Here is a 27,193-nt window from a genome sequence, read left to right on the forward strand (position 1 = left end):
GCAGGGCCCATGGCGGCGCGGGGCTGGCGGCTGGCGGCGGCTGCGGCGCGGCCCGGTGGGGGCGGCCCGGGACGGGCACCGGGACCGGGTCCTGCCTCGGAACCGGCCCCGGGACCGGTCCCACAACCGGCTGCCCCCGCCGCAGCCTCGGTCTACGTGCATGTGAGCGGGGAACCCCGGGAGTGCACACGGAGGGGGACGGACCCCGGGGTTTGCACACGTGGGGTGGTGCATGTGGGACCCAGGAGCTTGCACACGTGGTGGGGGGGACCCCGGGGCTTGCACATGTGGGGGGCACACATGAGACTCCGATGCTTGCGCTGGTTGGGGGGTGAAAGTGGGACCTTGCGGCTTGCACATGTGTGGGTGCACACGTGGGGCCCCATCCCGTCCTTGTACATCATGGTACACACATGGGACTCCCCTGCTGTGCAGTGTTGGGGGTGCTGAGCGGGTCCCCGAGCTGTGCACATGAAGGGTGGCCCCCACGGGTTGTGTGCCCAAAGCGGAGTGCCCGGGGGTGAGTGTGCAGCCATTCCCCATGGCACCCCCTGCCCGCAGTGGCCCTACTGCTGCAAGCGCTGCTCCTACTGCAACTTCAACACATACGTGGTGCCGGCGGTGGACGAGGCGGCCGTGCGCGCCTGCCTGGTGCGGGAGGCACAAACCCTGCTCCGGCTCAGCCGGGTGAAGAGGTGGGTGCATGGGGACAACGGGGGGGGACACAGAACCCTTCGGTTCCCACCTACAGCCTCCCCATTATCTGCCCTACAGCGTCACCTCTGTGTTCTTCGGTGGGGGCACCCCCAGCCTGGCCAGCCCCGGCACCATCACAGCGGTACTGGAGGCCGTGATGGGGGCTGCCCATCTCCCCGCTGGTGCCGAGGTCACTCTGGAAGCCAACCCCAGCTCCACCACCACAGCGCGGCTCGCTGGCTTCAAGGCAGCTGGTGTCAACCGCCTCTCCATTGGCGTCCAGGTGAGAGCAGCACTCCCCCTCCCATCCCCTACAGCCCCCCTGTACTCCCCACTGCCACTGTGCTCTCTCTGCAGTCACTGGACGACGTCGAGCTGCGGCTGCTGGGCCGGGAGCACACAGCGGCAGAGGCACAGGCAGCCGTGGAGGCAGCACGGCAGCTCTTCCCCGGCCGGACCTCCATCGACCTCCTCTTCGGGCTGCCGGGGCAGAGCCTGGGTGCCTGGACCCAAGGGCTGAAGGCGGCACTGGGGCTCTGCGATGACCACATCTCCCTGTACCAGCTGACACTGGAGAGGGGCACGGCACTGGCAGCACGAGTTTGGGGGGGAGCCCTGCCTGCACCCCCCCAGGACCTCCTGGCTGACATGTACCAGACAGCCCGCACCATGCTGCTGGCTGCTGGCTTCCGGCACTACGAGGTCTCCAACTTTGCAAGGAAGGTGGGGTGCCCCTATGCTGTGCCCCCCATGCTATGCCACCCCTGCAGCAGGCTCAGCCCCCATGTCACCCCATACCACACTCTCCCACAGGGCGCCCTCAGTACCCACAACCTCTCCTACTGGCGGGCTGAGCAGTACATCGGCGTGGGCCCTGGTAAGTGCAGGTGACTGGTAGTGTGCATGGCTGTGTGTGCCCCCCAAGCTTCACTGTCCCCCTCCTCTGCTGCTGCAGGGGCACACGGGCGGTTTGTGCCGCACGGTGAGGGTGGCTGCAGCCGGGAAGCCCGTGTCCAGATGCTGGAGCCCATCGCCTGGATGCGGGCAGTGCAGAGCCGGGGGCATGGCACCGGGAAGCGGGTGGTGCTGAGCCCGCTGGAACAGTAAGTACAGTACCATGGTCCCCCTGTACCCCTCATGCTGCACTGTCTGCATCTCTCCGTGTGCCTGCAGGCTGGAGGAGGTGCTCGCCCTGGGGCTGCGGACAGACGAAGGCATCACCCACAAGGTGAGATGCTGCCCGGGGCGAGGGTCCCTGCACCCCTAATACCCAGTGCTAACGCCTGCTCCTCCGGCTCGTGCAGCGCTGGGGCCGGTTCTCCCCCCACCTCAGCCTGGAGGCCGTGTTCGGGGCGCCGGGGCAGGCGCTGCAGCAGCAGGGCTGGATGGTGCTGGACGGCGGGTGAGCACCGCGGGGTGCCGGGGTGGGGGGATCCCGTCCGGTACCGCGGCTGAGCCAACGCTTCCCCGCAGCGGCTTGCGGTGCACGGAGCGGGGCTTGGCCGTGCTGGACTCGCTGCTGCCCGACCTGCTCTGCCAGCTGCAGCGGCGCTGGGGCCCCACCGCACCGGGACCCGCACCGGGACCCGCACCGGGCGGCGGCACGGCCCCGAGAGGAAGTAGCGCGGCGCGCACCGGGCTCCGAGCGCTGTGAGCGGCGGCGGTGGTGCAGGACGACAACCGACGGTCGCTGCGTGCGGGTGCCGGGGCGGGGCGGACACCGGCGCCTGCGCACCGCCCGCGGGAAGCGGCGGCGTTACCATGGCGTCCGGCCGCGGAGCACGGCGGGGCGGCGCGGCGGGGCAGGGGGGGACCCGGCCTGGCCTGACCCGGCGGGAGACCCTGGCCGGCACCTCGCAGGGTACGGCCCGACGGGACCTCCCCTTCCCCCCCCCCCCCCCCGGGGTACGACCCGGGCCCGGCTTGTGCCCTCAGCACGGCTTGGGTATCCCCGGCGTTGAAGCCGCCGCAAACAGCCCCTTCCCCTCCCGTCCTGTGCATCGTCCTCATGTTTGTCCCCCTGGAAAGGCGCCCCAACTCCAGCTGGAGCGGCCGCAGGATAGGGGGGTACAGAGCCCCCCGGTGGGTTTGACTTAGCTGGGGTCCTGCCCGGTGGTTCCCTGCACCCGGTGTGGCCGGGAGTTGGTATTTAAGGTCTGTTTTGCTATTTAAGAGCTTGTGAAAATCCATGTTTTGCTGTTGGAGTTGTGCTCAGGAGCTGTGTGCTTGTGCTTACAGCTGGGGTGGGAAACTGCAGGAGTTTGTTCTACCTGCGGGAAGCACAGGCGGTATTTGTACCATGTGTAGAATAAAGTGTGAGACAGTCAAATCCTGGTGACTCACTTTGGTCCTTGTGGGTTCTGAGAGTTTGATTTTTCCAATTAGAAGAGATGCTGGATTTAACACTGTGCAACCTTAAAAAACCCCAACCCTAAATATACTGAACTAAATATAGTTCAGTAATGAGTGACCAGGCTGAAAGGGGAAGATGGTGTCTCCTCGGGAGGCTGAAGAGGAGGTTTCTTCATCTGTTTTTCAGACAAGAAGGAAAAGATACAAGAATTGCCCCCCTCAACAATTGCAGAAGAGCCGGAGCCTGTTCCATGTGTTCTGCAAGGAGATGACATCCAGGCGCTTGCCATTAAGGTGGAGGACCTGGAGAAAGTATGTATTTCTACTGATAGAAATGGCTGCCTTACTGACGCTCTTATTCAGTGTGTTCAACAAGAGTCTGCTGTCCATTTACTTAAAGCAAAACCCGCTCTTGGAGTTCTCATTCCGTTTGTCCTGCTTTTTATGACTTGTCAGTTCAGTTGCTAAAAGTAAAGAGTTATTGATCCTTCACAGCCTCTTCAAATGGGAGGATAAGTCATCTGCGTCCTCAAAATTACATTTCCAACTTTCTGGTCTAATAAGACATGGAAGTTGTTTAGTAACTATCACAGCATCCTTTCCAAACGTGGGGTCAAAGTGCGTGAGTGGAAGCACTTGCCACCAAGTGACACAGCAGAAAACTATTGGGAAAGTGATTTAAAACTCTTTTCCCTTCCCCAGTTATAAGAATAAGACAATAACTAAGCTGGTATCTCCGCAGTTGTGTAATGTGCCTCCTAGGGAGGAACAGCCTATACTGAATGGCTGTATATCTGAGAAGGGTCAGAAGGAATGGAGGTGAGTAGTATGTACCTAATGGCATTGTGACTGTTTCTTTTCTGAAGCTTCATGCTCCACGCCCTCCCCATGATGCTGGGAGAGCTTCAGTTAGGAAGAAATACTTCGTTCGAAAACACCAACCCAAAGAGACGAAGGAGACACATTTCCTCGTAGCGTGTCCTGCTTTCCCAAAGGCACCCAGAGGACCACTGACTTTTGGTGGTAGGGTTAAACTTCACATCTTACCTTTGGGGTTTGGTTTCGCTAAACGCAGCTCTGGTGACGTGGCTCTGGGGTTGGTGTTTTTTCATGTGTGTGTTGTAGGACCGGGACAGTTTGGTGATGGCTGTGAAAAGATTCTCCCACATCACATTTTGGGAAGTCTCCAGGAGTTCAAGATGGAAGCCTTGGCCAGAGGAAACACTCGGGTTAGTTTGTAAAGCTACAAAAATGCTGCTGTGTGGCACTTGTCTGGAGGTGGAGTGTGGTGCCTACAGTACCTTTTGATGCTTTCCAGCACCTATCAGGAACAGGTCAGGCCTGAGGTGTGGTTTTCCCAGCCTTGTCACACTCTGCAGGGAGGGCTTTGCCTTCAGACAAACTGCACCAGCAGGTTTTGAAGTCCTGTGTGCAGGAGGAGGTCATGGAGGGAAGAATTACAGTGGCTTCCTCTTCCATATGTGCTGCTGCTGATGGCGTCAGGCTTGCTGCTATTGCAGCAATGCCATTGCTCGAGTCGAATGACTCACATAAATCCTTCCATTGTTTCTGTGTTACTAATGCCCTGGTTTTGTTCCTCTCAGAGTGATAACGTAAAAGTACTGTCAATCTGAAGAATTCTTTTCTTCTTGCCCCTCCCATTCTCATTGTGGTGTCCCTGTGTGCATGACGAGGTTAATTTAATGTTTCCTTTCTCTTCAGTTAGCAGATCTTATTGAGGTTTCTCATCCAGATGTTACTGCAGCAGCTTTAAAAGAGAAACATGGAAGAGAGAAGAAGAAAAAGATTCATCAGACCCCACCAGAAGAGCACAAAGCTCTCCAAAACTGGTATCATAATATGGCAATCAGGAAAAAGCAGGAGAAATATATAGGAGGTGAGAAAAGCTGAGGCCTCATTCTGTGACAGTGTGTGTACAGACGAAGGAGTTTGGTGGCACCACAACAGTGATGGTCATAGCCAACTGGGGTTAATCCTATTGCCATTGCAGTCTACTTCCATGTTCCCAGAGCTCCCCACACTGCTAGTGCTGGTGGGCATGGGTGCTATGGGGAAGTGAGCTGGTTCTAGTTAGAGGAAGGATAGTGGATCTGGGGGGGGACAGTGTAAGGGGGTGACATATGAACAATAGCAGTGTTAAAGGGTGTGCCCATAAGTGCAGCACCAGTGATTTGATGTTTCTTCTATATAGGAATCCTTCAGAGGCCAGAGAATGAATTGTTGATGAGCATCTCGGAGGGATACAGGCAAATCCAGGAAGAACGCGACCTCATTGACAGGACTCTCCCTGCCCTGCTTCCTGGAAAGGTGAGAGCCCCGCTTCATCTGCATCCTGACTGCTCTGTTCTTGTGAAAGAGCTGAGACACCGGTGTTGTGAGTAACATCCCTGAAGACCTGTCATTAGATCTTTATCAAAGCCACTCCAAGTCCTTTAGCCCCGTGTGCAAGCAGAGCTTTTAGTGGCTTTAAAACTGAAACCATGAACTGTGCTATTCATACTGGTCAGAGGGAAGTGGTGCTGTGCTTGGCTTCTTGCTTATGAACTGCTGTACGTGGGCAAGTGCCATTTCATGATTCTCACCAAAGGCTGTCGGGCACTGGGGAGTGGCATGGGGACGTGCCACAGTTGCTGTTCCAGAGACAGAAAGACCTGATAACTTCAGGCTCGATTTTTAGTGGTTGCCATGGAGAAAGGGGTATGTGTATCAGGAGGATTATGGGAGTATCCTATGTTAAAATATTTTATTTTACATTTATAGCACTATCGAAGAATTTGCATTTGTGTGAGGCTTTATTTTAATATCATTCAACCTTCATATAGCACTGAGTAGAAGAAAGTTCTTTTGTCTTTGACAGCAGCTTGATGGAAATTTTGGCTTGCTCTGCAGAAAGTGATAGGACTAAGTTATAGACTTCTAAAGTGTTCTTATAAGCAGAATTGGACCCCTTCTTCTTCTTAGCTTCTAGTCCCTGTGAAAATAGCTAAAAGTGTCAGTGGGAGCCTTGATTTCCTTCCTAGGGCTACCGAAAAGGAAGTGAGTTCTGGAGCCAGCCTGAGCGTATTGGAAGTGAACTCACCGGCCTGATGATGACACTGACTCAGAGTGAACGTGGCTACCCAGAGCCAGTCACTCATGTGGGGAAACCACACACTGTCCGGATGGAAACGGGTAAGGGAACATCACAGAGAGGTGGTTTCACAGAAATGGGGTGCAAGTGTGGAGGGATCAGCAGAAACAGTGACTCATGGGAGAAACAAGGCTCACATTAGAGTTGGTCCTTCTGATAGGTGCAGCACAAGCTGTTTCCCAGTCATCTGTCGGTCCTCCTCTTTAAAACACCATGAGACCAAAGTTTGGCAGAGGGGGAAATTAATAGATGTGTGGGTATGTAGACAGTGAGCTCCTATGTGGGTATTTCCACAGGCCTGAAGCCTCCAAAGAGGATCCCTTTCCATCTAACCTGGGATAAGAGTCTTTTCCTGAAACATCGACGGCAGGAGCTAAAATCTGTCCTAGAGGAGCTAGATTTCTATAAGCCGGTAAGACTAGAGGATCAAGGACATTCTTTGCATCTCTCTTCTCTTGTCAGATGCTGTAGAGTAACATAAAATTGCCAAGAACTGGATCTGAAAAAAGCATCAGGAATCTAAAACTTAATCCCCACTGAACTTTTCTTGGAAGTTCCCACATTTCCAAAGGACCATGAAGGAGTTGTCGACCCTCCCTAAGTGTTGCATGGAATGGTCTAGGAGCCTCAGAATAGGACCCTGAACCAGCAGCATGCAGCTGCCAAGGCCTAGGCAATAAAAAACCTGCCAAATAGTGGTGTAGGAGTTTGATTTAGTGCCTCAGGGCAGAGGGAAGACACCTTTACCCATATAAAGGTACCCATCTTCCCATGTGGAAGACATGCATCTGAAATAACCTCCTGCAGGCAGGTAGCCCCTCCTCTTAAAAGCTGGACAAACCTCACCTTTTTCTTTCTGAAACTTGGCTTTGGGGATGAGAAATGTGTGTGAAGGGGACTTTTCCCATCCATGCATCATTTGTAGTGGGGAATGCAGTCATCTAGGATTTTGGGGGAGCCAGAACTGGCTCCTTCCTGTCTTTGGAACATATGTTGGATAGCTCTGAAAACCATCATAGGAGCAAGACATCTCCACTTCGCTTTACTTGTCTCAGATGGTACATTCGTCTGGTATTTTAACTTCCTTTCTATATAAAGAGAGAAATCAGGAGTTGGTCATTTGTCTGTATGTCCAGGATCTGGATGGACTGGAGGTGATCGGCAAAGGGCAGCCTTTCACATCTGTCTCAACAGAGCCTATTCCATGTCTCATCACTTCAGAAGAGTCTGAGACATCTGAGAGCCTAAAGTAAGTTTTACTTCATGGCAGAAATAAAGAATTCCAGGTATGCACCAGCAACCTATGAGGGTATCCTTAGCTGTTCTTACCTGGAATGGAGAGGAGTCTCCACTGAGGCACAATAAAAGGCATGTTCTAATATTATAACCACCAGATTAAGTAATCAAGCTGTTTCTTTGTGCCTTGGGGCCTAAGGAGCAAGAACCAGAGGGTTTTTTTAGGCCCTTCCTCCACCCTTCCCTCTGTGTGGCTCCAGAGCTTGCATCAGGCAGGGTGGGGATTCTGCTCTAAATTACCTCCATCTGCTTGTCTTTTTCCAGCCTTCCACTTCCATCATTAATTTGCCCTTTTTCCCCTGTCCTCTCTGTCTGTAACAGTCACAACCCAAGGGCCTCTCATTATTCAGTCATGTACCCTCAGCCTTCCTTAGGCAGGTATTATCCTTTAATATTCTGGCTGGCTGAACCTCAATGGTGATAAGTAGCTAGCTGGAGTTTACCACATCTGCAGGGCTCTGTCCCTGAAGAGATGACTGTGTAGGAAAACATTAGTTGGGACTATTTTCTATAGGGTCTTGTAAATTGCCCCTGGTTCTCCCATCTCTGAAAGTGAATTTCACTCCATGAAAACACTGGCTCTTGTTTTCTTTAGCAGTGACTCCTTAAATGACCACCCCTTTGCAGCTCCAGAAGACATACTGGGTCCCTCTTTGGTTTTCTGTGGCCAGCCTGCTCGTTGGATCGACTGCACCACTTCTTGCAGGGTAATTGTGCACTTCTTGTTGGTTAGTCAAGCTAAGCCTGCTTGAGTTCCCAAGTCACAGCTGTACAATGAGTGTCACCCCCGGGCCAGAGAATGGGGGATTTATTCTAAGTATAATAGAGTGTCCCTGTGTTTGCTCTGGAGAGATGTAGAAGCAGAAGGGGTTGCTCTGTCTGTGGTGTGAATTCCCAGGCTCTCTCTGTATAATGGCCACTTTATTGGACCTGCCTTACAAGTTCACCTACCAAGGCTCAGCCTCTTATTTGTGGTGTGACTTCAGGCAAGAGTAGAAATTGTTATCTTTGCCTTTTTCCTCTTCCTTGTAGGATCTAATTGGCATTGCTGCCCGGCTCACCTTTGAGACTTTGGCTGGTGAGAAAGCCGAAAGCTCCCTGATGGTGAGCAATAATGGCACAGCTGCCATCTGGTATAACTGGATGAGGCTTCCCCAGAAGATTCCCTCCAGAGAACGCAAGGGGAAGAGGATGCAGTGTTTTTACTTTGATACCAGACCAGGTATGAGAGCTGCTCATCTCAGAGACCTTTGTACATAGACCAGGGAGCGCGTATTCAGGAGTTATCTGAGATGTGGAGTCTGACTAATGGCAGAGCAAGCCTGTTAGATGATTCTTGTTAGGAAGCCACCCTGCATGTCAGAGCTGACTCACACCTAAAGAGGTGTGTGAGGCAGATCCCTTTCGTGGGATCTTTTGAAGGAAAGGAGGTTGCCCCTGCTCTGAATGTAAATGGGTGGAATATTGAGAAGTGAATAATTTTCTGATAACAAACTGGGCATAATCTTCTAGAGAGAGCACTGAGCTCGCTGTAAAAGGAGCATGCAGTGGAAATAACACCAGTTCAGTAACATGGTGACTGGAAGTAAATCTGGAAGGAGAAAAATATTTGGATGAAATGTGATAACCAGCTAAGCTATGGGGAAAGAGTCTTGTACTGAGATAAGGACACAGAGGGTGGGGTTGGAAAAGGATCAAATTAACCAGGTGGCTTCTTGCAGACCAATGCATTTTCTTATTTCAGGTGTAATTTTGCCTGGAGAAACTAGGAAGTTTTCCTTTATTTTCAAGTCAGAGAGAGTAGGCATTTTCAGCGAGGCCTGGGAATTCAGGACACATCCTCTGTTATTAGGAGGAGCAGTGCTGCAGGTGACCCTTTGGGGAATTGCTGTGTCTGAGGATAAATTGGCTGACCTCAGAGAGAAACTGGAGGTAACCAAGCATGTAACTGGGTGACTATGAGCTTTGAACTTAATATGCAAATAGAGGATAAGGGTGGGAGTGGATGACATGGTATTTTATTGCTATGCAATTAGGGTTGAGAATGAGCTGATTTACAGAGCACCTGCACATACTTCGGCAGGTTTGCTGGGAAGAAAAAGAAGGAAGAACTCTGTAGTCTGTTGTTGTTAATAAAGATATGATTGTGCCTCCCGAACGGTTCACACTGGTCCTTTAAGGAATTAATGCTCTGTTGGTAATGTATTTACTAGTTACTTAGTGGGGATGGGATTATGTGTCGCACACTGTGATATCAGTTAAGGTATAAATTGAAAATTACACAGCACTTTGAAAAGTGCAGTTTGGGGGAGGGTTTGTAGGGTTTATTTGAAAAGCTGTTGTAAGTATTGCTCTCCTTAGTGATATTTGCAGTTATTCTTGTCCTTGGAGCCCTATATAACATATACATGTGGTGGTTATTAGCATGGGTGTGAATTTATTTGCGTGTCTGTATGTGGCATGGGGACTCTCACATGTTGTTCTTGTTGGGGTGCCCCAGAGTGACCTGGCTGCTCGAGAAGGTGCTGCTATAGTAGAAGAGAGCATAAAGGAACTTCTTGGCCGAATTCGGACCCCAGAGCGCACCCCATCTCCTGTGGATGCCTATGTCACTGAGGAAGAGTTGTTCCACCGGAAGAATCCCGAGGTAATGTTTGCTGTTTGCTGGGATACGCAACTGAAATAGCAGGGAGGGAAGACCAGCGGGGCTGGTGCATCCTTGGAGGCTGGCATAGTCTGCCATGGTGGCTTTAACAGTTAGGTTTGTAGATGAAAGTCATAGCTCATTTCACTATTTACCTTTTTCCCCTTTATCACAGTTGCATTATCAGTACGAAGTGGTAAAGCAGCTGCATGAACTATGGAGACAGCACATGACTGAGGAGAAAGTGCCCTTGGGCCAGACAAGCGTGGAGGACATGCGGTACCAGGAGAGTATTGCAGAGGGTCCCTCTCCTCAGAGCAGCATCACAGAGGTCCTAGGTTGGAAGAACTCACTCGAGGGGGCTCCGAGTCAAATGTTGAACGTGGAGGAGGAAGAACCAGCTCCTTCAGGATGGAACCTTTCCTTCGAGGACTTTAAGCAGGTGGTGGCCTCTGTTCCCGCTAGTGCAGTGACAAGCTGATGGTGTTTTCATTCCCCTGCAGCCAGGAACATTGCAGTTTGAGCCCACTCAAAGGTCTGCCTCCAATGTGCCCCAAGTTAGGGATGATTTATGATGTATGTTGCAGAAAAGCACTTCAGCTCTGCTCGCCACACTCTCAGTGCTCTTGTAAAGACATTCCCAAGAGAGACTTTGAGGGCTGTTGTGTGAAGAAGAAAAGAGAACCAGACAATGTAATAGATATTTTAAGCATATCTGCCATTAGCTTTCTGTCATCTCAGGACTGAATGCAGGGGGTAGGCTAATCCTACAGCCTCCTGTGGCTTCCCCAAGGGCTCCTCTCCTTGGAGAGTCCTTCCTGTTCATCACAGCACTAAGGAGGCACTCATGACAGGCTGTGGATAAAGTACAGACCTCCCTAGATTAAAGCAAGAGTGGTTTGGATTCTGTCAGCCCAGTTTTTCTGTAGCGTGGTCTCTTGGAAATCTCTCTGCTACTTTTATAACTAATCTTTACTTCAGGGTTTTCTGGCTGGAATCCCTGTTCGCCAACACACCTATGAAGTTGCAAAGGGGCTCACTGGGGGTCTGGGAATGCTCCCCAGTTCTTGGGTCATGTGTGCACCTTGGCCAAATCCCAGCCATAGAGGAAGCCAGATCTGGGTGTGTAAGTGCCCAGTGCAGCCTGGTTTCAGACTGGTGTCCAGAAAGAGAGCCATAGTGTTGAGCTCAGGGTCCACAGGCTGGGAATGAAGGCTGAGAAGCAGCATTCCACACACCCTGTGTTTTCTTTCATATCAGGCTATAAAGTCAATCCCTGTGGAAGAGCAGCGAGAAGCAGCACTGGCCCAGCTCAACAAGGCAGCACTGGACCTGTGTGTTCAAGAGAGGCCAACTCAGTCAGACCTTTTGCATCAAATCTGGTGCGTTCCCTTTGCAAGATAAAGCTTGTCAATGCATCGTGTGATCAACAGCCTTAGCAAGCTGTGTTGCAAGCGTTGTCATTCAGAGTGCAGATAATGATACAAGGTCTAGAAGTTCTCTTTACACTCTGGTTTTTTATAGCTTAAGTATAGCAACTGTCTAGGACCCAAATGGTGGGGGTTTTTTTATTCCCTGGAGATAAGTTTAGAATATGAAATTCATGTAATTTTGGGGAATATACAAGAATATTTCTGGCAAGGTTATTCCAGTCTGTATTTATAAAACCTTTGAGTAATTTTCTCTACCCTTTTACTCAGATAACTGTATTGAGTCTCTGTTCTTTGCTCAGCTCTTTCAGACTGTAAACGTATCAACAAGCTTCTATTTCCTTCTAAATGAGAAGGATGCAGGTTCCTGTTGATGAACACAGAGCAGATTGATGCTGATTTACATGTGCCTAGTTCAAGAGCAGATCTAGTTTCACAGTAGTATGTATGGGTCCATGTGAGCCCATTGTTTTGCAAGCCTCAGAGACCTCAGAGGGCTCTAACATGAAGAAGGTAATTTAGCATCCCTCTGGATAGATTTCTGGACAGTGGGTACTGTTCTACTGGTTTACTTGGACAGAGCAGCTCTTAACTATAAGGTGCCTTTGCCCCTGGCAATTGCTGTGCTGTCTCCCTCCTGATTCCGATACTTTCCTCAGTCTCCAGCTGTGGCGTGAAGCAATTGATGGTCTGGTGAGTCACTCTATAAAGCTGAGATCCCTGCTTGGCTTGCCCGAGAAGGACATCTATGTAGAAGTTCCAGAGGAAACAGGTAAATGGTAGTTGTAGCATAGCAACCCCTTTCTGTGGACTGTTGCAAATCCTGAACACGTGCTGACTTTCAACTGAAATGACAATTTCAGCAGTTTCCCCTCAAAGCTTTTATGAGAAAATGCATCAGAAAAAATGGCAGATTGTGTGATACTAATTGTGATCTGTGGTTTGGTGCCATTAAAAAAACCCACCACACAAATAAGCCTTTTAATTTAGCTAGACTTAGATGGTTTTCACACAGACTAACCCAGAAAACCCTCAAGCTGTCTTACAGGCTTGTTCTGATACATATCTGAGACTGTTCATTCCTTATTTCAACCAAGTACTCTTCAAAGTATTGTTTTTCAGTGCAGTACAGGTCAGATTAATAAAAAGAGGAAAACAGATTGCAAAAGTAATATAATTCCGCTGCGTGGATGCAGTGGGCTTGGCTTCTGGGTGTGAAAATGTTGGTTTTGAGTAATTGAAATTCTTTCTTTTATAGTGGAAATAAAGGTACCTGTAAAAGGAGACAGGATAACCAGCAGGAGAGAAGACAAAAGGTCATTTGGTGGGAAGGACAGAGAAGGCAGAAGAAGAACAAAGACAGGGAAAGAGGTGTGTGTTGGGGTGCCTGTTGAAACCTGAGTGCTGGGGACAGTGTGATCAACCCAGTGAATGAGGTGCTGCTTCTGGGAGGTGCATCTTGCAATAGTCTGAACAGTTCTGACCTGTGTTAGTTGGGGTGTTTTGTGTGTCTGTCCCTCAATAGGAACGTCCAAGCAGCAGAAAGTTAAGAGGAAAAGATGAGAAAAAGATTAAATCTTCCGTTTCATCACTGGAGATGAAAGGGGGAGCACAGCCCATGGAAGGAGCAGAGGGAGCAGAACCTCCTCGGGAGCAGGTGGACCCTGTTTTGTTTGGGATATACCAGGAAAAGCTTTATATTGAAGTAAGTCTGTGGCCAAAGCTTGTATCTTGGTTTGGTTCTTTGCTTGTCAGCTTATGCTGAAGCTTAGGTGGGAGGGGTAAGCATCAACTCAGAAAGCTACCAAACATATGTCCGTAATTCTGTAGTGAGGTAAGTGTGAAACACAAGGTAAGATGTCCTTTATTCCAGCCTGGAACCTGCTACCATAAACCCAGCCATCCCATAGCCGCATGCGGGATTTCTATCTGGGATGTCTTTAGCATGCTTGTGGACTCTTGAGGGATGAGCAGAATTAATTGTACCTCTGATAATGTTAAACACACTTCGTAGCCAGAAAAGTTATTACTAGAGCTAGGCTCTGTTAGCAGGCAGCCTCTTCTCTGTGTGCGTGCCCATACGTTAATGTGCTCCAGTGTGAGACACCATCTCTGTGCCTGTCAGTCTCATCACCAGGATTTCTTCCTGTGTTTTCACTGCAATTAACCTTCTGTTAATTTCTGCTGCAGGTTTATGGGCTGTTGGATTCAATGGTGAGCAAAATGGTTTCTTTGTTTGAGGAACTGAAGAAACAAGGTGCTCTGAAGTGGGAGAGTGAAGCCCTTTGTAACTAGAAAGAGGCTTTTAAAACAATAAATAACCGCATTTAAACAGATCGAGTGGAGATTCTTCTTTGTGAGGTGATGCAGTGATTACTGGTAGTGGGCTGCCTCCTTTCTGACATGCTGTGATGCGAGACGATTGCTAGATCATCTGTTACTTCTGCAGATGATCACTTGCCAAGGAGAGACAAGGCAAGAAATATCACAGCTCGGAAGCCGTTAAGACTGGAAAATACTGACATTTCTGTTAAAGAAGAAGGATTTAAAAGCGCCAGTCAACACGAGATGTCTTACTCTCTGTTTCTTGATCTCGCTTGGCTAGCGGGTGAGTGAGCAGAGGGTGTCCCTTGTGCTCATGAGCTCAAGTACCAGGACAGTAGCATACTAAAATCCATGCCATTTTTGATCATATTCCTGGCTGCTTGTCCAGTCTCCTCTCAGGACTTGCTGACAGCAGGCTTCCCGGAGGTACCCTGGATCCCTGGGAAAACACACTATCCCAAGAGGTGTGCCACCCTGCCTGGTTTGACATCTATGAGTTTACCTCTTGTGCTGATCTTGCCATCTCTCTCCATCCAGCTCAAGGTAGCCATGCCTCATTCTGAGCCAGCTCATTTGCTTCCTTCTGAGACTAATCACTCTTGAATTAAAATGAGTGAAATTCACACTGTAAATACTGTGAGCATGATAAGGCCTTGAGTTAGAGCCACCCTTCCTGCCTCTGTCAGTCTATGTGTGTGTCTGGGCTTATCACTGCTTTCTGTCCAGGTTTCTTTGTCCATTCTTTGGAATGGAGCTTTTTGTAGAGGCATTCCAAGTTGGAATGTCACACATTCTGCATCTGGGCTTGGGTCAGAGCAGGTTTCCAATGCAAAGCAAACTGGGTGCAGGGTCTCTCTTGACCTGGCATCACGAGAGACCTGGCGTACGCCAGTAAAATGCCGTCTTCCTGCTAAAGCAGCTGGACGGCATTCCCCGGAAAGGCTTTGGCCCTGCAGAGAGATGACATCAGTGTTAGATTATTAATTGAGGTTTGTGATACCTTTGTGGTTCTGAGGCAGCAGATGTGTATCCGTGCTGAGCATCGCTGTTACAAACTGCACGTCGCTGTGTGGTTGCACCAGGCGTGTGAGCCTCAGGCACGTGCTGCTCTACACTGACACGCGTGAAATAACTGTTCCTTCTGCAGAGCTGTTCCCTTTTGCTTTCTCATTTCAACTCGTGTGCTGTCTCTGGGGAGAGGAGATATTCTTCCTCCTGGCAAAGCACAGCTTATTTGTTTTTGCTGGCCAGGTGGGGCTCCTCATGCTTTGAGATGCTTTCTCTTAGCAGGGAAGCGCTTTGGCTTCTGTGGAAGCCAGGAACCTTCTCTGACTTTAGCGGGCGCAGACCCACAAAGGGAATGTCTCTGCTCAGCATTCCTGTAGTGAGAATTTCAGCAACATTTTGAGAATTAGAAGGAAAAAGGCCTGAAGTTGGGGTGTGTCTCACAGGCTCTGACAATAGCTCCTGCCTCCCTGGAGATGATTATCAGCTTGTGAATATGCCCAACTCAAACAGCTCAAGCCATCTGTTTCTAGACAAGAGGGAGTCTGCACGTTCTAGAGGCAACGTGATTGTCTCAAAGGCAGGAATACTTTTATGCAGTAGCTTTGCCTTAAATGATGGCAAAACCCCTTCACAAGATCCATGCCTCCAGTGCACCTTATAGAAACCAGGCTGTACGTGTACCTCTGTTCCCAGGGATATTTGTTAATACAAAATCAGGTAGATGGGAGTTTCACGTCAGTCACGTACCATGGAATAATATGCCGGTATCTCCTTCCGTTCCAAGGGAGGAGCCTGGTGGCACAGGGGCAGCCGAGTGGCAGAAGAACTTCTGCAAAGGAGAACAAACCCCAGCGCTGTGAATAGTTTTATGTTTTTGGTCATAAATATTGCCCATGTCTCTTAAAGCCTGGGGCAGGAGTGTCCTCAAGGGACAAGGTACGAGCAGCGCACGGGAAGGGACATGCAGGGTCAGCATTGCTCTGCTCTCTGGCTGCTGCTGTGGCTTTCTCTGAGCCAGGTGCCTTTTTCCCCCTCCTTTTGCATTGATTTGTGGAAGTTACATGACTGGAACTGCAGTGGAATCAGAGCTGGCTGCCACACAGCAGCTTTAGAAACGCCTGGTATGAGATCTGGGTCCTGCCTTTAGAGCAGAGCCCTGCAGGGCTGGTCAGCCCCACGCTTCGAAGGACATAGGGGTGATCGAGTCCCAGTAATGCCAAGTCCTGTCAGCCAGGCACAGAGAGTATTCCTTCTCCTCTCCCAAACGTGGGCATTATTTGTATTATTGTTAATAATTTGTTTTGTGTTTGCTAAACAACCAAGGTGAGCAACCTTCCTGGCCTTGGGAGTTAACATACCAACCCCATCACGTGAGTCAGGGCCTGAAGACACCATAACTGTCAGAGAGGCCGGGAAGGGGGATTCCAGGAAAATGCTGCTAGCAGAAGGTGATGGCACATTTCCAGAGGCTTTCTAGTTGCAACGGGGGTCTGGGTGAGCAGCTGGCTTGGGCCAGGGCTGAGGGAAATCAGCTTTAGAGCCTGCATAGGGCTCTGTGGCTATGGTAGAGTCATGAGCTCTCTATCAAAGCAAACCCTATATCTGCGGATTGTAGGGTGTTGACCCCCCCTTTGCTCATTAGAAAATAACGCTCTAAGAGAGGCAATCTGGCTGCTTTGGCTGCCTGACACAGGTGAACTGTGAGCATTGGGAATGGAGGAATGCCTGGATCTGAGGCAACCATGAAGAAAGCCTCCCACTGTCCAAGCTGGGATGTGCTCCAGGGTGACCTGGAGGATGGTTTGGATGCTGCAGCTGAGATTGGGACTAGATGCACGCTCTGATGTGATCTACACAGCTCCCAGAGGCAGCGGCCCCCCCGCTGCTGCCTTCCGCCTGCTGCCCAAGGCAGGACCTTCAGCGCCCGGGGCAAGATGAGTCCCAGGTCTGCATGGCAGGAGCATCGCAGGAAGCCACGCTCCCCCTCCAGAATGTCTCCGCACTCAGGAGATGCTTTTCATTATGGAAAATGTCAGTGATATTAAAAAGATTATATATATCCATAATACTTGAAGGCCTGTCAGTGATTAAAATGGAAGGCAGAGGCCGGGAGAGAGGGGGTGGCATTGAAACGATCGAGAGACATGACTTATTTTGTCATGTCATCTGATGCCTCCCTCTCTTCCCCCAGCCAGGCTCCGGGAGCTGCTCAGAGCAGGGGAAGAATCCGCTCCAAATTTAGATCCCAGGAAAAAAAAAACCCCGTATAAATTAAAAATGCAACAAACCCAAATTGCAGCCGTGGCCTTGGGTACCAGCGCGGGAGCTGCGCCGTGGGGAGGGTCGGCATCCCTCGGAGCCGCTTCCGAGCCCGGGACCGTTGATTTCTGTCTAAAAATAAGGGGGATGGGGAGGGCAAAAATCATTAAAATAAAGCAAAGCAAGCAGCAGCGAGCGGCGCCTGGGCGGCTGCCAGCGAGGGGCAGTGACTGAGCACTTACAGCATCCCCGCCTCCCGCATGCGGCGGGGCAGGGGCTCGGCGCCGCATCCCCCGCGGCCGGTTCCGCACCGCGCTGCGCCGCGCCGGGGCGGGCTGAGCGCCTCTGCCGGTGCCCGGGAGGGAGCCGGGCCGGGGCTCGGGCGGCCCCGAAGGGGTTAAGCCGGGACCTGCCGCCGGGACCTGCCCAGCCAGCCCGGCAGCTCGCAGCAGGCAGCGGGCGGGCTGCGGCCGCCTCCAGCCCGCTCACACCGGCACCAGCTCCGGCTCCGCCACCGGCTCGGCGGGGCCGCGCTCCGCTCCGCGCAGGTAAGCGGGGCTGCGCCCCCCGTCAGCCGGGCTGCGGGGACGGGGGAGGAGGGGGGAAGAGGAGGAGGAGGAGGAGGAGGAGGAGGAGGAGGAGGAGGAGGAGGAGGAAGAGGAAGGTTCTGGACGCCGGAGCATCGCGGGCTGCGTTGGGCCGGGGAATGCCGGGCCCCGCTGGTTGCGGTGCCTCCCGGACCGGGCTCGGGGCCCCGCGGCGGGTGCGGGTGCGGGTGCGATGCGGCCCCGGGAGCCGGGCCGAGGGCTCTGCCAGGAGCCTTCCCCCGCCGCTCCCTCCATGGCGGGCGCTGCTCCTCCTAGCCCCGCACCTGATCGGGGATGGAGGAGGCTGTAATCCCCCCGCTCCCGGGCTCCCCCCGCCTGCCCCTCTGCGCTCTCCTCCCCACCATCCCCTTCTGCTCCCCTCCGTGTTGCTCCTCGCGCCCCCCCCGCTGCAGGTCCGCAGTCCCCCGGCCGGGCCGCGGGGTGATGGGGGACCTGTCCCCGCACCCCTGTGTCCTTCTCCCACCTGGCAGCCTCTCGCTCAAGGTCACTGCAGTAATTCCATATGAGCTGCTGGGTGCTGCTGCCTTATCTCCCGCACAGCTTCTGTTTCACTGCCTTTATATTCCAGGCGGGGGGGGGGAGATATTGTGTTTGATAATCCCCGCTGCTCTTAACGCCACTGGCAGTGCTCAACCAGGGCCCCGCTGCTCCCCTCCCTGCCCCTGCTTCCCATCTCTTCCCATTCAGACTTCCTGGGCCATCTCATTCATGGTGGGCAAAGTCCAGCTGGGGTCAGGTCTCTGGCCAGGACAAGCAGTGCTGGAGCCCATCGTGCTGGCCCTGGGGTTTATCCTGCCAGGAAACCTGTTGGAGGCAGGAGGGATCATCCTGCCCCAGAGGAGGAGTGATGGTGTTTGCTGGGCCAGTGGCACCTTTGGAAAACACGACTTTATCTCCCGCCTGGGTGTTGGTGGAAAGCAGAGCATGGAGCCAAGTCCCTGAGGACTTTGCTGTGTCGTTGCCCTTGTCCCGAAAGCGTTCCTTTGCCAGGCAGGCAATAGCGTGTCCATCCGCAGCGCCGGCTGTCCCGGCAGGATCCAAAGGCCACGGTGACAGGCTGCATTGCGAAAGGGAATCGATGCAGGGAAGTGTCTGGAGAGAAACTTCGGCGTGGTGGTGCCAGGCTCCTCTCTGACTCACAAGAGACGTTGCCGGCGCAGCCATGGGGCTCCTGGCCGCTGGCCCACGGCAGCAGGAGGTGCTGGACCGGTCGCACGGGTTGTGCGGGAGCGTGGCGGGCGCCGTGCGTGGCTTATGGGCATGTTAGCATGGTCCCGGACCTGCTCTGGTGTCCTGATCCGGGAGAGGGCTGAACATGGTGCAGCAGCTGCGGTCCAGGGAGGTACCGGCACCGAGAGGGGTGGTGGGATGGATGCTGTATAGTTGTGTGCAGGCACTGCTGCACAGGGGAGATATTCCTCTGCCTGCGAGTGTTATCTTAGATGGGGAGCACATTGCCAGTGAGTTTTGTAGCAGCCGCAGTGGGAACTCTGGGAGCAGCCCCGCTCCCTGGCCCTGCAGTGCGGCCCTGCTGAGGGCAAGGCAGCTCCGGGCAGCCTCTGCCTCCTGGCTTTGCTTGGTGTTCTTACAAACTGAGGGGAAATGGTGTCTTCCCACTGTGCAGGGAGAAGGTGAGGATTAGGACTAGGACAGAACAGGGGACACAGTTGTGGTGGGAAGATGGGTCCAGACTGACCCACGTCGTTTTGGATCAGGTCGGGTGCAGCGCATCCCAAGGACGGGCATTGCCTCCTGGGGAGGAAGCAGGAAAGCTCCTGGCTACACCAGCCCCTACTGCCCTGGCCATGGATCTGGGTGCAGAGAAGGCCCCGAGGCAGCTCAGGGTTTTTGGGAGAGGAGGGTTGTGTTATCCATCCTGGTGCAGGAGGATAGCATCCCAAATTCACCACCCTGCAGCAGCACATGCTTCTGTACCCACAGCATCTCACGGAAGCAGAATTACTGAGTTTGCTGGGAAAACCCACTCAAACGGCTGCCAGGCTGGTCAGTTGTGGCAGGCTCTGACTCACAGCAAGGTTTTGGTTTACCACAATGCATCCTTGGTGTAACTGAGAGCCTTGGCGTGATGGCTGGGGCGAGTGGGGCCCACATACAGCCGCAGATGGAGCATCAGGGGAGCCCCTGGCTGGTGCGAGGGCTGGGGGCCTGCAACCAGCTTTGCCGGGACGGTTCGTGCTGAGGCAGCTGGGATCTGGAGGAGGGAGCTGCCATTTTCAGGTGGTTACTTTTAGAAGCAGAAGTGCAGGGTAAAATCTCCTCCAAATGTTGCTGTATCTGGAGCCAAATCTCTTGGCGGCTCTGCAGTGCTGGGGATCAGCTTGCTATGAGGGGTTTATTTCCCATTGAGCATCCTGCATCCTGTGTGGCTTCAGGTTAGCGAGCGGTGGCAGCCCAGTGGGTGCACCTCATAGCCTGATGATGGGCACTTCCACCTTGAGAAGTGTCCCAGGTATCAGCTGAGTGTTCTGGGGACGGGCTTGGGTGATGCTGAGGTCTCTGTGTCCCTGTTCCCTGCTGCAGGAACCTGTGAGGCTGCGGCTGTGAGTGCTTATCCTTTCTCCATCATCCCTGCCCGCTGCCAGGCACCCCGCAGCCATGACGACCTCGGCGCTGCGCCGGCAGGTGAAGAACATCGTGCACAACTACTCAGAGGCAGAGATCAAGGTGCGGGAGGCCACCTCCAATGATCCCTGGGGACCCCCCAGCTCTCTGATGTCAGAGATCGCCGACCTCACCTTCAACACCGTGGCCTTCGCCGAGGTCATGGGCATGATCTGGCGGCGGCTGAATGACAGCGGCAAGAACTGGCGTCACGTCTACAAAGCCCTCACCCTCCTGGACTACCTCATCAAAACCGGCTCCGAGAAGGTGACCCACCAGTGCCGGGAGAACCTCTACACCATCCAGACGCTGAAGGACTTCCAGTACGTGGATCGTGACGGCAAGGACCAGGGCATCAACATCCGGGAGAAGGTGAAGCAGGTGATGGCGCTGCTGAAGGACGAGGAGCGGCTGAAGCAGGAGCGGGCGCACGCGCTGCAGACCAAGGAGCGCATGGCCCTCGAGGGCATGGGCAGCGGCAGCCACCAGGTCGCCTATGGGCGCCGTGCATCACCCTATGGCGAAGACTACGGCCGGGCACGGGGCTCACCCTCCTCCTTTAACTGTGAGTGTTGCTGGGGTGGGTGTCCCAGTGCGTTTGGTTTGCATCAGCCTTGTGCCCATCACTCCTCTTCACCTTTTGGGGTGGTAGTGGTGGTGAAGCCCACCTCCATCTTCTAGCCTGTGCCATGGGCAGAGGTTTGGCTGTGCCAGTGGTGAACCCAGCAGTGGTGGCAGCTGGTTGTGCCTTGAGCCTTAAAACCATCGCTTGTTCATGGTAGGGAGCTCTAATGTGGGGCTACATCCCCTGGGGAAGCCACGTTGTGGAGCTGCGGGCATTGGGATGGGGGCCAGGAGGAGGCTGCTGATGTGCCCCCCAGTATACACCAGTCCTGATGCCACTCATTCCCCTTTTTCTCCTTTATCTTCCAGCATCATCCTCGTCCCCACGGTTCGCCTCTGACCTGGAGCAAGCGAGGCCCCAGACGACGGGTGAGGAGGAGCTGCAGCTACAGCTTGCGCTGGCCATGAGTCGGGAGGAGGCAGAGAAGGTAGGAGGGCTCTGCCTGCCCTGAGACACAGAGGATGGGCATTTCCCAGCACCTTGCCTTGTCTGTGGGCATGGTGGGTTGTTTCCCTGGGAGGAGGAAGGATTTCGGGGGCTGCCCGAGGCCGGTGCATGCACCTGCAACTGCACCAGGCTGCTCGCACTGTGCCCGGCATCCAGAATGGCCGGCAGGCAGACGAAGGCAATGGCTGTCCCTGCTCCCTGTCCTCATACTGACAGGGACAGCACCAGGCTGAGACCCATCCTAGACCCCAGGGTGAGCTTGAGGGTCTGGATTCACCATGACCCTCCCCAAACCTGGCTGCCCTCTTCTGCTGAGGGCTTCTGGTCTAAGCTCCCCCATTTCTCTTGCCTTCCCTCAGAGGTTTTAGGGGCGATGTCTTGCCCAGTGCTGTGGTTTGTGTGGTGGGTGGGGGGACAGCAGCGTCCCCAGGGCTGTGCACTGGGCTGGAGGCTCAATGGGGCTTAGTCCTTTCAAACCAGGCTAGAAGAAGCCCTGGAAAACAGCACCAGGAGAAGCCAAGCAGGGATGTAGCAGGCAGCAAGTGAGCTGTTATGGGTGTCCCCCCTAACCCAGGCTGACACTGAGCACCATGAGCTTGGTCCTGCCATGCAGGGGACATGCTTTGGAGACAGCTCTTGCTGCTGCCTGTCTTCCCTGCCCGATGGAGGCTGTTTTGGAGATGGAGCAGAGTGTATATCCCTATTTTTGTCCTGGAATTGGAGTATTTATAGCTTCCACATGCTGCTGCGATGAGCACTGTAGGAACACGCTCTCGAAAGCACTGCCTGTTGGAGTCCATCTGGGCTGCGCACACATGTGTGCACGCTCACACACGCTTGTACAGGCATGCAGAGCCACACCAGGGACACCATTCCCAGCCGATCCCATGCTGGACAAGCATCACAAGCAGTGATCAGGGCTGCCATGGCAGTATGGGGACAGCCTCTCCCTCAAATCTGCCTCAGGTCTGGGTGCTTATTCCCCAGCAGAGCAGGGCTGGGCAGGATTCCCAAGTTAAGGCATCACAAACCCTCCTTCCCAGCAGGCTGCCGTAGTGAGGGGATGCCTCATCAATCCCTTCTCTGCTGACTGCATTGAGTCCCTGAAAACCTCCCTGCCTAATTGAGGGTCGTCCCAGCCTAGATGCAGGGGCAGGGGAAGGAGCTGGGGCAGTGGCTGCAGGAGAGCCTGATTAGGAGCTGGGTCACAAGCACAGAGGCACTGGGCTGGGAGTCCGCAAGCGAAGCCACTATATGGGCACAGAGATGGTGTGCAGGCACTGCAAGAGGCAGTGGTGAGGACAGGGACCTCGGAGCATTCCTGCGAGCTGAGGGCAAGCTGAAATGTCACCCCATTTCCTCTGTTGGCAGAAGCCACTTCCAATTTCCAGTACAGATGAAGAAAGGCAATTGCAGCTAGCGCTCGCGCTGAGCAAAGAGGAGCACGAGAAGGTACCTGTGCCCCGCAGCTCCGGGCGCTCCTCTCTCCTTGCGCTTTGGGCTTCTCTCTGGGGTGCTGGAGCCCAAAACGCTGCCTCGCTCCGCTGCCCGCTTTGCTTTTGCTGCTGTGGGCTGTCTGCTGAGCTCGCTCCCAGAGGAGCCCTCTGCTCGGATGCTGGGACTTTTCGGGGATGCGGTGGCAGCTCCTGTGCTGGTCTGTCTCCTGGAGAAGGTGCTGGATGCAGGGCTGGAGCTCATGGACTCATCTCTTGTTGCTGCAGGAGGTGAGGGCTTGGCAAGGGGAGAACTCCCTGCTGCAGAGAGCCGTGGAGGAGACTGCCCAGGGCAGGGAGGAAGAGGAGGAAGAAGATAAGATGAAGAAAAGCCAGGTACAGCGCTGGGGGTTTGGATGGTCACACAGCTAGCCTCGGGGCTGGGGGAAGCTGGGGTGATCCCGTAGGCCTGCCCTCATCTCTTAATTCCCTTTCTGTTTGCAGTCCTCTATCCTGGAGCTGGCAGATATATTTGGGCCAGCAGCAGCCCCCTCCAGCCACACGTCTGCTGACCCATGGGATATGCCAGGTAGGGGCACCTTGCAGGCTTGGGACAGCGGCAGAAACCTGTCCCTTGCCAGTCCCAGAAACCCAGTCCCCCCCCAGTAACTCAGCAGAAAGGACCTTTTGTTTCTTCTCTCTCTGCTGCCCGGTCCGTTTCATGCCTGGGTGATGCTGCTGAAAGCCATGGTCCCCGGGCACATCCCCACTGCTCAGCATCCCTCTGTACCCTGCATTGTTCCACAGCTTCCCTTCTTCTTTCAGATATGAAACCCAAAGCGGAGCCGGCAGCCTCTGCCTGGGCCGGTGCTCCTGACCCCTGGGTGCCGGTCCCAGCCGCTGGTGGGGAGCCCCTGTCGCAGGCGAGCGCCCCATCCCAGCAAAGCTCTGCCGGGCCCTGGGATTTCCCCCCCAGCACCACGGCAGCCTCCGACCCCTGGGGGAAGGCGCCCTTGTCTTCTGGCTTCCCTGCTGCGGACCCCTGGGTGACGGCGTCCCCTCCTGCCCAGGGCTCTGGTCCTGCACCAGCTACCGACCCTTGGGCCCCGGTGGCCGAGCAACCTCCTAACCCTGGTAAGAGGCTTGACTGGCTTTTGGCTTTGCTGGGGACTATGGGCAGCTTTGGCCCTCCTGCGATCCCGGGGTGCTCTCCCATTCCTCCCATAGCCAGCTCTGCAAACACCCTCCCTGCTCTCCTGCCCCGCAGCAGGACCTCTGCTCACCCCTTGGCATCTTGGACACTTCAATGAACTTATAGGCTTTCTCTCTGTACAGAATAGGCTGCTTTAATGAACATGGCACAGTTAACAGAGCCCTCCCATGGGAGCGGATAGCAGCAGCGGGGTGATAGTGTGTGTGTTTCCCCCCTGGTGATACCTGGTCACCCCAAAGCAGCACCATGTGCCCTGCTGGGACAGAGCGGTTGCTGCATTGCAGATGAGGGAGCGGTTGCAGGAGCAGCCTGTGTTTCAGAGCTCAAACCCACTCTCAGTTCCTCCTTGGTGCTTCCTCTTGGTGCTTCCTCCGGCCCCGTGGAGCTCCCCAGCTTCAGCGCTGGGGAGGAGAGCAGAACCCGGCCTGGGGCCAAGTGCTGGTTGTTAAAGCATTGCTGCAGACCTGTCCCCACTGCGGCTGGGAAAGGGACCCGCCTGCTGCTGGGGGGATGGCTGCAAGCAGTGTGGGGCTGCCTTGGTCTGCAATGATCCCCAATGGTCTGGCTCATCTTAGCCCCCACCGTGGGCCAATGCACATTCCTGACCCGCAGCCCCGTGCCCCCCACCGCACGCCCTCTTCTCTGTCTCCCTGCAGGCAGCCGCCCCTGCCTCTCTCCTGCCCGTACATCTCCTGCCTCTCACCTCCCCGCTTGCTCCCCTCCTTGAGTCTCACCTCTTCCCCCCAGCTCCAGGGGGGGACGCTTTCGACCTCTTTGCAAAGCCGCCCGAGCCTGCTGAGCCACCGGAGCAGGACCCCTCGCAGCCGCCCTCCTCGGCCAAGTCCAACAGCCCCGTTGGTAAGAGCCGGGGGAGCAGCAGGGGCTGATTTGGGGCAGGTTGGGGACAGTGACCTGCCCCTGCCCATTGGAAGAGAGGCAGCTCCAGGGCCGGCCGGGCTGTGCGTGGCTGCTTGCTGGTGTGGCCAAAGCTTGTTCCCATCTGCAACCGTGCGTGCCATGGGCTTGGGCTGTCCCATAGCCAAGGGGATAGATCTATTAGCTGCCTGGTGTGGTGACAGGGGGACCATCACTCTCAGTGTCTCCCGGCTGTCTCATGCGGCTCATCTTCCCCTCTGCCCTAGAGCTGGACCCCTTCGGTGACCTGTTCCCCAGCACCAGGCAGGATGGGACGAAGAGCTTCGACCTCACCAACCTGGCTGACTCCCTGCCCGAATCCAGCAAGGAGCGGAAGGACTGTAAAACCCCCGAGGCCTTCCTCGGCCCCGCCGCCTCCTCCCTGGTTAACCTGGACTCCCTGGTCGCACCTACACCGGCCTCCAAGACACGCAACCCCTTTCTCTCGGGTAGGTGCTGGTGCTGTGGTGGGAGCTGCTGGCTGGGAGCCTCATTGTACTGGGCAGAGAGATGTTTGGGGGAGGAAGAGAAGGGCTGGGAATGGCATAGAATCATAGGTTTGGGTTGGAAAGGACCTTAAGATCATCTAGTTCAGACCCCCTGCCAGGGGCAGGGATGCCTCACACTAGGCCATGTCACCCAAAGCTCTGTCCAACCTGGCCTTGAACACTGCCAGGGATGGAGCATTCACCACTTCTCTGGGCAACCTGTGCCAGCGCCTCACCACCCTCACAGTAAAGAACGTCTTCCTTATATCTAGCCTGAACGTCCCCTGTTTAAGTTTAAACCCATTCCCCCTTGTCCTATCACTGTAGTCCCTCTCCAGCATCCTTGTAGCTCCCTTTGGATACTGGAAGCTGCTCTGAGGTCTCCATGCAGCTTCTCCAGGCTGAACAGCCCCAACTTTCTCAGCCTTTCTTCATATGGGAGGTGCTCGAGTCCCCTTATCCTCATGGCCTTCTCTGGATATGCTCCAACAGCTCCATGTCCTTCTTATGCTGCGGACGCTGGAACTGTGCACAGTACTCCAAGTGGGGTCTCATGAGAGCAGAGCAGAGGGGCAGGATCACCTCCTTTGACCTGCTCGTCACGCTTCTTTTAATGCAGCCCAGGACACGTGGGGTTTCTAGGCTGCGAATGCACATTGAACACTCATGTTCAGTTTCTCATTGACCAGCACACCCAAGTCCTCCTCCACAGGGCTGCTCTGGATCACTTCTGCCTGCCCTGACGTGTCCCATCATTTCCTTGCTAGGTCTGAGCACGCCGTCCCCTACCAACCCCTTCAGCCTCTCCGAGCAGCCCAAGCCGACGCTCAACCAGATGCGGACCAGCTCCCCGGTGCCCAGCCTGCCCGCCGGCCTCCCCAACAACTCCATGACCTACAGCGCATCCCTCCCGCTGCCCCTCAGCAGCATCCCCACCACCGCCGCTGCCCTCCCCGCATCCGCCAGTGCCTTCCCGCAGGCTGGCACCTTCCCTGAACTCCCCGGCAACCTGCCGCAGCCGTTACTGCCGCTGAGCGGAGCCCCGGCCCCGCCGCCCGCTCCGGGGGGGCTCAACCCCTTCCTCTGAATCCTATGGACAAACAGACTCTCGCCCCTTCCCCGCTGTTACAAACCCCCCCGGCCTTTCCTCCCACCAAGACCTCGGGGGTCCAGGCGGTTCGCTAGCTGCAAGGGACAGTGCCACCCATGCCAGCCCCCTGCCTGCCGTCTGGGGAGCAGCAGCATGAGCCCCGCGCTTCACCGACGAGAGGGGATCCCCTTCCCCTGCCGAGGGGGGCCCGTCCAAAGGGCTGAGGATGGGGGCTCCGTGCATGGGGGTCTCGCTGCTGGATGGACCCCCGGGGGGGCGCCTGTGGGGGACCGGAGGGAGCTGCGGACCCCCCTCCATGCTCCCCGCGGTCCCCGGCTGGTTCGCGCTCCCTGGCCGTTGTTCCCCGCTCCTCGCCCCTTTTCCAGCTCGCTGCCCCACCTCGCAGGAGCTGCGGGTAAAGCAGCCGCCTCCCGCACGCTGCTGGGCACCGCTCCGGGACGGGGGGGGGGGGGGGGGGGTGTGTGCGGTGGGAGCGCCGGTGGTTCGGTGCTGCTGGAGAGCGGCGGCTCGGGGCTGCCTGTGAGACAATAAAACTCTCGGACCGATGCGATGTGCGGGATGCGGTGTGCG

The 27,193-nt window shown here is 54.8% G+C and overlaps 3 protein-coding genes and 1 long non-coding RNA gene across 14 annotated transcripts; 3 read left to right on the forward strand and 1 right to left on the reverse strand.

Annotated features, from left to right (window-relative positions):
• RSAD1 (radical S-adenosyl methionine domain containing 1) lies at window positions 1–3,023 on the forward strand. Of its 2 annotated transcripts, XM_030506090.1 has the most exons (9): window positions 1–162; window positions 562–695; window positions 775–979; window positions 1,054–1,419; window positions 1,510–1,573; window positions 1,652–1,799; window positions 1,870–1,924; window positions 2,001–2,098; window positions 2,170–3,023. In XM_030506090.1, exons 1-9 carry the CDS (start codon window positions 10–12, stop codon window positions 2,348–2,350), a joined length of 1,404 nt encoding a protein of 467 aa, XP_030361950.1. In that variant the 5' UTR covers window positions 1–9; the 3' UTR covers window positions 2,351–3,023. The 2 variants fall into 2 exon arrangements, with proteins under 2 accessions (XP_030361950.1, XP_030361949.1); XM_030506089.1 differs by having other exon boundaries at window positions 1,054–1,573.
• MYCBPAP (MYCBP associated protein) lies at window positions 2,370–13,905 on the forward strand. 5 transcript variants are annotated; one of them, XM_030506076.1, is made up of 19 exons: window positions 2,370–2,557; window positions 3,236–3,360; window positions 3,915–4,071; window positions 4,174–4,277; window positions 4,771–4,945; window positions 5,261–5,376; window positions 6,090–6,240; window positions 6,496–6,611; window positions 7,336–7,448; window positions 8,091–8,202; window positions 8,528–8,717; window positions 9,240–9,427; window positions 9,996–10,142; window positions 10,315–10,581; window positions 11,400–11,521; window positions 12,229–12,341; window positions 12,828–12,940; window positions 13,095–13,274; window positions 13,760–13,905. In XM_030506076.1, the coding sequence occupies exons 1-19, from the start codon at window positions 2,458–2,460 to the stop codon at window positions 13,862–13,864; spliced, it is 2,694 nt and encodes an 897-aa protein (XP_030361936.1). In that variant the 5' UTR covers window positions 2,370–2,457; the 3' UTR covers window positions 13,865–13,905. The 5 variants fall into 5 exon arrangements, with proteins under 5 accessions (XP_030361936.1, XP_030361938.1, XP_030361937.1 ...); XM_030506078.1 differs by having other exon boundaries at window positions 9,348–9,427; XM_030506077.1 differs by having other exon boundaries at window positions 8,094–8,202.
• LOC115616616 lies at window positions 9,498–19,137 on the reverse strand. Of its 3 annotated transcripts, none has more exons than XR_003994334.1 (4): window positions 18,233–19,137; window positions 17,191–17,293; window positions 15,650–15,731; window positions 9,498–10,798 (listed from the first exon to the last, which is right to left on the reverse strand). It is a non-coding gene; the product is annotated as an uncharacterized LOC115616616 (long non-coding RNA). The 3 variants fall into 3 exon arrangements; XR_003994335.1 differs by lacking the exon at window positions 9,498–10,798 and adding an exon at window positions 14,313–14,844 and having other exon boundaries at window positions 18,233–19,134; XR_003994333.1 differs by lacking the exon at window positions 9,498–10,798 and having other exon boundaries at window positions 14,313–15,731; window positions 18,233–19,131.
• Window positions 17,395–27,168, forward strand: EPN3 (epsin 3). Of its 4 annotated transcripts, XM_030506085.1 has the most exons (10): window positions 17,434–17,709; window positions 20,311–20,956; window positions 21,325–21,443; window positions 22,835–22,915; window positions 23,185–23,292; window positions 23,401–23,485; window positions 23,722–24,030; window positions 24,857–24,967; window positions 25,252–25,473; window positions 26,280–27,168. In XM_030506085.1, exons 2-10 carry the CDS (start codon window positions 20,386–20,388, stop codon window positions 26,597–26,599), a joined length of 1,926 nt encoding a protein of 641 aa, XP_030361945.1. In that variant the 5' UTR covers window positions 17,434–17,709; window positions 20,311–20,385; the 3' UTR covers window positions 26,600–27,168. The 4 variants fall into 4 exon arrangements, with proteins under 4 accessions (XP_030361946.1, XP_030361948.1, XP_030361945.1 ...); XM_030506086.1 differs by lacking the exon at window positions 22,835–22,915 and having other exon boundaries at window positions 17,395–17,709; XM_030506087.1 differs by lacking the exon at window positions 24,857–24,967.
• Window positions 27,169–27,193: the final 25 nt, after the last annotated feature.

Source organism: Strigops habroptila, chromosome 14 (genome assembly GCF_004027225.2).
Source record: "Strigops habroptila isolate Jane chromosome 14, bStrHab1.2.pri, whole genome shotgun sequence".
Classification (NCBI taxonomy): Eukaryota; Metazoa; Chordata; class Aves; order Psittaciformes; family Psittacidae; genus Strigops; species Strigops habroptila.